The 8,866-nt window shown below is 61.0% G+C and overlaps 2 protein-coding genes across 2 annotated transcripts in view; both read right to left on the reverse strand.

The window, feature by feature from the left end:
• Positions 1–4,650: 4,650 nt before the first annotated feature.
• On the reverse strand, positions 4,651–7,033 carry EMIHUDRAFT_242756 (hypothetical protein; the record flags this gene model as incomplete). Its single annotated transcript, XM_005772071.1, has 3 exons — positions 4,651–4,893; positions 5,151–5,552; positions 6,122–7,033. 3 exons carry the CDS (start codon positions 7,031–7,033, stop codon positions 4,651–4,653), a joined length of 1,557 nt encoding a protein of 518 aa, XP_005772128.1.
• Positions 7,034–7,952: 919 nt separating this feature from the next.
• EMIHUDRAFT_117918 (hypothetical protein) overlaps positions 7,953–8,866 on the reverse strand; it is a gene marked incomplete at both ends in the record, with an annotated part of 2,013 nt that continues 1,099 nt past the window's right edge. The window contains one exon of the mRNA XM_005772072.1: positions 7,953–8,864. Within this exon, the coding sequence (XP_005772129.1) occupies positions 7,953–8,864 (912 nt within the window). The remainder of the gene's footprint in view (positions 8,865–8,866) is intronic.

The raw sequence follows: 8,866 nt of genomic DNA on the forward strand, positions 1-8,866 counted from the left end.
GGCGGTGAACCCCAGTCTCTTTTTAGTGCGTCCCCGGATGGGTTGTCCTTGACGTCTGGACTCCGGGTATGCGTATTTTGCCGCGATACAACGCGGCGGAGATCGATACTGCGGGCGTTAATCCTCGCCTTAGACAAGTGTATTCTTTTTTTGCTTGGGCGGCCCTGATGCTGAAATTCTGGAAAAACCTGACCGGCCCCTGCGGTGCCCCTACCTACCTACCTACCTACCTACCTTACTTATGGGAAACTAAAAAAGAAATCATGGGAGGGGTGAAGGTGGGGTACTATACCAACTAGAGTGATGGTTGGTGGTACTCTCCTGCAACCACAGTCCTTCTTGTGACATGGCAGGCCACTCTCAAGCCCTACAAGCATCAGATCACCCATTTGGGGAGGGTTGACATCGTGATTTCCGTGGGAAAATTTCTTTTTATGCTGTGAAAATTCCAGCGTGGAAGAGGGAAAAACCCGACGGGAGGGCCCAGACCCTACCTACCTACCCCGGCATCAGGGCCGCCCAAGCAAAAAAAGAATACACTTGCCTTAGAACCCGTCTATAAAGTACGGCTTATAGTCAGACACTGTCATACTTTATACACGCGCGGGCTCTAAAAGTACCGTGTACAAGTTTCTCCGAGAGCGGCCAGTTATTCACACCTGCCCTGCCCGGCAGTGTGCTTTGGGCCGGGCAGGGCAGTGTGGGTTTCACACCCGGGGCAGGTAGGGGATCGGGCAGGGCAGGTGTGCGGCAGTGTGCGGGCAGGGCACAGTACGGCAGGCAGGGCAGGGCAGTTGGGGTCATTCATAATTGCAGGGCAGAGATTCGGGATCTCAGGTGGTGAAAAAAAAAGGGAGATAATTGCTGTGAACATGGAATTTGAATAACAATCTCAATGAGATGTGTGAAGAGGACGGCCGATCGACCAAACACATGCGCGAGCTGGCGAGCTCATCTGCATCTCAATCAAATCTCATGTCCATCACCTCTTGCATTTTTTGATCGATATCTTGCCCATGCATCCAGTCCGCCAGCTGTTTGAAGTCAGCCCTCATCTCATTAACGATGTAGTTCGTGGCTTTCTCAAGCATTTTGGCGTACTCTTCCTCTGGAGATTTTCCACCCGCAAAATTCACCAAAACCAGGCCGATCACGGCGCAGATAGCCATCCCTGGTCCCGTCATCATGCTCTCCACTTCGAGAAAGGCCAACCCCGTGATGAGCTTCCCCGCGGCAGCCGGGAAACGCTGCACAATTTTCTTCGAGGCAAATTTCAGCGCGCGCCCAAACGCAACGACTGACATGAACACTTTGTCTGAATCGATGGTACCTTTGGTCACCCACTCCAAGAACTTGGAGCCCGTCGAAGGCCCCGGCGGCGGCACCACCGTCAGCGCTCGCTGCTCGTGATCCTTTGTGTACCCCGTGACACGATGCGGGCCTTCACTTCCGTCTTGTTCTCTGACATGTTGTTGATCGAGTTCACTCGTACCTATGGTAGGGGGCGGTGGGTGGCGGGTGTGTGATATTCACGGGCGGGGAGGGGGGGGGGGGCAAATTAAGGTCAAATTTCGTCAATTAAAATTAATTAAGCTCATTGACGAAACTTGATGGGGACAATCTCGGGCAATCTCGGGTGGCGCATCAGAACGAGCGAAAGAGCGCCTCCAGAAAGAGGTGCGGAAGTGCCATACCGGTCTCGGAAGCGATCTCGGGCAATCTCGGGCAATTAATTAGTTAATGGACGAAACTGGATGACAATCTCGGGCAATCTCGGGTGGCGCATCAGAACGAGCGATAGAGCGCCTCCAGAAAGAGGTGCGGAAGTGCCATACCGGTCTCGGAAGCGATCTCGGGCAATCTCGGGCAATTAATTAGTTAATGGACGAAACTGGATGACAATCTCGGGCAATCTCGGGTGGCGCATCGGAACGAGCGATAGAGCGCCTCCACAAAGAGGTGCGGAAGTGCCATACCGGTCTCGGAAGCGATCTCGGGCAATCTCGGGCAATTAATTAGTTAATGGACGAAACTGGATGACAATCTCGGGCAATCTCGGGTGGCGCATCGGAACGAGCGATAGAGCGCCTCCACAGAGAGGTGCGGAAGTGCCATACCGGTCTTCTCGGGCAATCTCGGGCAATTAATTAGCTAATTGACGAAACTGGATGACAATCTCGGGCAATCTCGGGTGGCGCATCGGAACGAGCGATAGAGCGCCTCCACAGAGAGGTGCGGAAGTGCCATACCGGTCTCGGAAGCGATCTCGGGCAATCTCGGGGCATTCATTAAGCTAATTGACGAAATCTCGGGGATCTCGTCAATTTAGTCAACTCGGGGCGCAATGATGCCCCAGAGCATTTCCACGAATTTCGTTCAAAGTTCCGTCAATTATGTTAAATGACGAAATCTCGGCTCAATCTCGCCAATCTCGGCTAATCTCCTGCTCTGATTGCTGCACATCGTGTTCCGGGCACCAGTGCTGCTTCTCTCTGCTTTGAGAGCGTCTTTGAGGGGGGGAATTGAGTGGAAGGGGGGCTCAAGAGGGCCGCACCTACTCGCAGCGCACGCAGCTTGAGGCCCGGCGCCAAGGAAACCGCGGCACACCCGCCTCGCCCACGTTGTTTTAGATCTGCGAGGGCGCAGGCGGCAGCGAGCGAGCGTCAGCAGCATAAGATGGGACGAGCATAGCGCGGGCTCGTTTTGGGGGTCGCGGGGGCGCATTAGGCATGAAGGCGACCCGCGGCCGCGCGCTCAGCAGCGCTCAGACCGGCAATCCGATTGTGCCAGATTCGCCTCGATCCTCGGAGCGAGCCGCTCGCGCGGCGGCGGTCGCAGCACGGCGTGCAGCCGGGCACGGGCTCGCTGCAGTGGTGGTTGTGGGGCGAGGCGAGAGGGCCCGCGCGGGGGCAGCTCTCATCTCGCGCTGCGTCGCGCCGGGCGAGGGGCGAGGCGAGAGGCAACCATGGCAAAGGCACCTGCAATCTCGTCTGGGCAAAGTTTCGGCGAGCCGAGCAAGGTTGGGACGAGCAAAGGTTGGGACGAGCAAAGGTTGGGACGAGCAAAGGTTGGGACGAGCAAAGGTTGGGAGCCGAGCAAAGGTTGGGACCCTTTGCGGAGAAGGCGACAGGTGCCTGCCTGGGAATGGTGAGGGTGTGATGTGTGTTTGCGAATGGTGAGGGCGAGGCTGCGCGGTGCGCTGTGCTCGGGCGGTCGTCTTGGCTTGCCACGGGTGGGAGAGTGCGTGGGCACAGAAATCGAGACGCGTGCCTGCCGATTGCGCTCCTCCTCGTAGTCGGAGAGCGTCTTCGCCCTGACGGCCATCGCCGCGCGCGCCTCCTCCGGCTCGTCGGGGAAGGCGCGCCGCGAGGAGCTGGAAGAAGTTGCAGACGGTCTGCGGCGTGGCGGAGTGAGCGTGAGGGTAGCGTGAGGGCGCAGCGGAGGAGAGCTCGAGGCGGGAGGGGGCGCGCGGCGAGAGTCGAGGTTGGCGTGGAAACAGCGAGGGCCCAACGAACGGGCGATGGCGGGGTAGAGCTGCCTGGTACCACCGCTCCGGCTCCGGCCAGTCGGGGGTGTCGGTGGACGCAATCTCCCAGAAGACGTTGCCGTCCTGAGCGCGTCACATCGCCACGAGCTGGTGAGGAGCGCGCACGGCGCGGGCGGGGAGTTGCGTCGCCCTGCCGAACCTCGAGGACGTCCTGCCACGAGAGAAGGCCCTCGTCCAGGAGAAGGCTGACCTTGCGCTTGATCTTGACCGGAAGGATGTGCTTCCAAAGGCAGCGGTTCTCCTGGGGCGGTGCAGCGGTCGGGAACGGGATTTTTGAAGCTGAGCGGCGATGCATCCACAACTGCTGCGTTCGAATTTGGGCGCACCAGCGCTTGCTCATCGGGAATCTTTGCAAGTTCGACCACTGCGCTGTCGGACTCGTGGTCGAAGGAGGCGGCGTCCCAGATCTGCGCAGACGGTTCGCGATGGGGCGCTCTGAGCGGGGGCGTGCGCGGCTGTACAGAGGGCCTCGACCAGGATTCTCCACGGTCAGACCACTCTCATCCCTACCACAGAACGACTCCGACGCAAGCTCTCTCCCACAATCTCTCGCACAATCTCTCGAACCCAGTGAGCGCGGCAGTGATGACTGCCCCATCCTCTCCGAAGATTCGTTCACCGGCTTCTCCGACTAGGACCGGCGGCCGCCGTCTTCCCGGCGGTCAAGCGCTTTGGCGAGGCGGTCAAGGCGTCGCTCAACCTCGAGATGCAGGTCTCGAAGCTCGAGTGCTTCTCTCCCGAGTACAACCTCTCGCACTGCCCGTGGCGGGAGGCGTTGGGCGCGCCAGTCGGCATGGTGCTGGTGCCGGAGGAGGATGGCGGGTCGCGCGCGTACCGAGGCGTGATGGTCGCGGGCTGCCCAATGGGGGAGGCAGGGTTTGTGGATGCGTGGTTACGCGCCCAGGTGAGCAGAGTATCGAGAGGTACATCGAGAAGACGGTTCTTTCGCTACGTGCTGCGAGCCCCCACGCGCTGTGGGCCGCCATCTACTACTCCTGCTCTGCCAAGTTCGACTTCATCCTCCGGCACCTCCCTCCCGACCAGACGGTGTCCCACGCTCGCGTCGTCGACGCTGCGCTCAACCGTGCCGCTGAGGCGTGCGGCTACGAGGGCGTGCTCGGCGACGCCATCACCGCGCGGCGGGCTCGCCTGCCTGCGCGGATGCGCGGCCTCGGCCTGCGCTTGCTCGAGGAGGTGGCGCCGGCTGCGTTCTGCGCCTGCTTTGTCGAGGCGGCCGAGAGGTTCCTCGACAGGTCGACGCCCGGCGGCGGCAGCGAGCGTGGCTTCTTCCAGATACTCGCTCCGCTCTTCGGCCACGGCGCCTTCGAGTTGCCGTACCCGAACAGCTCGTGGGCAAGAGCATCGCCTGCTCCGGCCGCGGCCCTCTATCTCGGCTTATCTCGGCGCATCTCGCCCGCTCAAGCGGGTAGCCGGCGGGAAGCTCGTCCAGGAGCGCGGCGAGGAGGGAGCATGTCGAGCCGACGGCCGGCCGGATGAGGCGCAGCGGCGAGCCGATGAGCATGGCGCCCAGCGCGTCGCCGGCCAAGCCGCCGCCGCCGCCGCCGCCGGCCGTGTGCTTTTGCTCGTCGGAGTGGTGGTCGACAATGGCGACGACGCGATCGCCGAGGAGCGAGCGCACGCCTGGGACGCACGCGTTGTGGTCCACGAGCGCCAGGCCCAGCCCGCCGGCGTCGCTCCAGCGGCGGGCGGTCGCGGCGTCCACATCGTCGAGGTGCAGCAGCGCCTCTGGCGCACCCGCTCCGTCGAATGAGAAGCCAATGTGCTTGAATAGGAGGCACGCATCCTGGCGCAGACGAAAGTCGGAGCGCGGAAACGGCGCGATCGGCACCCAGAGCGGCCGACCGCCGCAGCCTCCCACTGGCTGCCAGTCCGCGATGGCAATCGACGCCGCGAGGCTGTCGAGGTCTCCTGCGTCATTGCCGATGCCGACAATGGCGGCCTGGAACCCGTCTGGATCCGGGCCGGCGCGGAATGTGAGCCCCGCCTGAATCAGCCAGGGGAGAAGGCCGCCGGACTGGGCCGTGGAGGAGAGCATGGCGCCCTTTGGGTTTCAGAAAAGAATTTCACAACTCGGCTCTCGCACAGAAAAGAATTTTGGCCGATAATCGCGGCTAACTCAATGTGCTCCCATCCCTCCCTTGGGTTGGGACATCGGCTAACTCAATATCTGCACTACTTGGAAAGTTGCTCCCCGCACTGACAATAATGAACTCATCAAACACATTTAAATCAGATTATCATTATACATTAATAATTTTAAAATCATCTCTCATCTGAAAATCTGTGCTTTCTCCAGAAAGTGGACTTCGATATGAAAAACACAGCTCACAGGTCCAACCTCCAACGCCGAAAATCTGAAGTGATCCCAGGATAGGGACATGTCTATTCCAGTGTTTTCCAAAAATTACCCACAAGAAATACTACGAAGGGCGACGGTAATCTGCCATAGGGCAAGCATTGGTAGGGACAGGGGGAAATAGGAGTTACAGCGAATTACAAAACAACTTGTCGACGATGTCCGCCCTAACAGTATTCCTACTGGGCGTTCTCCACCTTTGTGTTAAACGTGAGTTGAGCCAGGCCGCAATCCGGGGCGCCAGCCTGAACATAGAAAAAGCCGTTATCCGCCCAACCGTCGCCCCAGGAATTTCGAACGATCCAGAGCTGCGCTGGGGCATCGTAACCTACCAGCTGGAGCACGTGATTCGGCGCTTGTTTAACGCAATCGCTCTGGTTGAGGATATATCGCACTGGGTACCGCTGCGACCTGTCCCCGCTTGGCCGGTTCGCCTTCCTGATGTTGTGAGTAGACATAGAAATGGCGACAGGGGAGTACTGGATCGCAGCGCGAAGCTGCTTTTCGGCGTTACTGTGGCATTGCGCGTAGTTGTAGAAAAGCTTAAACGTCCAAGGACACGGCGTCGAGGGCTGGATGACGGTGTGACCCCACCGCGTTTTTGGGAGGTTTGCCACGGTTACAAATGGCTTCGTCGGTACCGTGCAGCTTTTGTCGCTGTCATCCTTGGGATTGTCCGATTCGGTTGCCAGGCCGCCCACATGCTGCATATAGCCCCACGCCACCGCTGGATTTGCGTCGGTCGAGTCTCCGGTGGGGATGCATTTGCAAAACCAACCGTCTTGATAGCACGGCCCCAGGTACCACGCATTCTGCAAGTAGCACTCTATAGGAGTGCCACGTGTCACGTTATACGCCCTTGCACACGACCACGCCTGATGCGTGCTCAGCTCTGTCAGGGGCTTCCCGAGCTGGATCACAGCCAGCGATTCGACCTGTTGCGTCGCGACGAAAGCCCAGCAGGTGCCCCCAGGCTGGTGCTTCACCGGCGTCAGCACGGGGGGTTCATGGTGTCTCCAATCAATGGAACTGTCAGCCGGTTCCGCCGCGCCCAGAAAAAAGTCAATCGTAGCGAGCATGGCCTGATGCTCCTCCCTTAGGACGTGCATATGCTCGTCGGTTGGGGCAAGAAAACCCGCGGGGTAGTCGTCGCTGGGCGCTGATGCGAATGCCGTCTCTCGGGGAGTCGGTAGAAACGGCGGCCCGACTTCGCGGTCATCTTGACGATGAACCTGTACTCCTGGCGGCGAGGGAACGACGTAGCCACCAGGGAGGAGCGGCGGCGGTTGGATGGGAGGCGGCGAAGGCGGCGATGGCGGCAGCGACGGCGGCGGCTGAGAGGACGGAGGCAGCGACGGCGGCGGCGGAGAGTCGATGCTGGCGTGCATGACCGAGTCCGAGCCGAGGGCGTCGCCCTCGATGAGAGTGAGCCCCGCAAGCCCGAGCAGAAGTAGGCGCATCGAAAGGCAGCCGAGTGCACAGGGAGACACAGGTTTGCGCCACGGCAGATTTCTTTTTTGCCTTCCGCGACCGCGGGTCGAGATACCACATATCGAGCCCGGGCATCAACTACGACTACGAGTGGCTCCGCCCTTGGGCCGATGATCCCCGACTCCTCGCCGCGGTTAACACCGTCCGCCTCCGCCGACCGCCGAAGTGTGCGAGGCGAGAGTACTACCACATGCTTTACCACGCGATGAAGTACCAGCGAGACAACATGTCCAACCGCAACTGCGCCCTCGGCATCGCTTTTCTCGCCCTCGCCAAGATGGTGACCCTCAACCATTTACGAGAGGGCGGCAAGGCACGCACGGGGCAGGAGATCATGGTGTACCTGTGTTCGTGCCAGTGCGCGCCAGTCCCGTGCCCAGTGTTGTGCGAGGGAGTTTTGTTGTAAGATTCTTTTTTATTGTTTTTTTCAAAAGGAGGGCTACACGACGCCCTCTAAGGTGTCCCAGTCGTTGGTCGGACTGTGTTTCGCCTTCCCATCAATCAATCAATCGCCCTCTACGCTGGGGTGCCGGCGCCCTACTGGGCGCCCCCCGCTCCCTTCCCCTCAGAGCCCCCCATCCCACTAGCATTCCCCCGCGGTCCCTCGCGGCCGCGTGACGCCGCACCAATGGCGCGCTGTGCCTCGTCCGCGAGCGCCACCCAGAGCTGCACCGACAGTCGCTGCAGCGCAAACGGCATCCATTCGCGCGCCGACCACGACGTCTGGTCGTACTGCCACCATGTGAGCTTCCGGCCCGCCACCTCAGCCACCCGCCTCAGCAGCTCCTCCACCCACGCGCTCATCGCGCCGAACTCCTCGAAGAGCAGCGCCTCCACACGGCACTTCCCCTCTGCGTCCGCGTACTGGCCCTTGACGGCCTCGACCGTCCCGGACCCCGTCCGCGGGTCCCACCTCCCCACCCTCCCGCCCCTGTCCCCGCCCTCCACGCCCAAAACCGTCTCGCGGGCGCGTGGCAGCGTGTTGCCGCAAGCGACGAACGCCCCCATGCGCCCCGCCCCCGAGGGGTCCGACGGCACACTGGCAAAGATCTTCGTGTCGCCGATGCAGGGCAGGTCCCCTATCACGCCCTGGTAAATGTACAGGTCCGTCCTCGTAGTGCTGTGCTTGCAGTGAAACTCGTGCTCCACCGCGCCGTGCCCAAGCTTGCCCCGCAGCAGCTCGACCAGGTCCAGGAGGACCTCCTTGTGCCGCGTCTGGTGGCCCGCCGCGCCGTCGTTCTGCGCCACGTCGCCGAGGGCGTCAAAGGGCAGACCGTGCTGGCTGTAGATGCCGTCCGCCATGACGTCCGTCATCATCGACAGGTGCAATCCGAAGCGGCGCTGCAGCGCGAAGCGCAGCACGTACGAGGGCAGACGGAAGTGCGCGCGGGTCGGGATCGCGTTCAAGAACGCGCCCGCGCCGAACTGGCTCACCGAGACAAACCGCACCT

Source organism: Emiliania huxleyi (genome assembly GCF_000372725.1).
Source record: "Emiliania huxleyi CCMP1516 unplaced genomic scaffold EMIHUscaffold_367, whole genome shotgun sequence".
Classification (NCBI taxonomy): domain Eukaryota; phylum Haptophyta; order Isochrysidales; family Noelaerhabdaceae; genus Emiliania; species Emiliania huxleyi.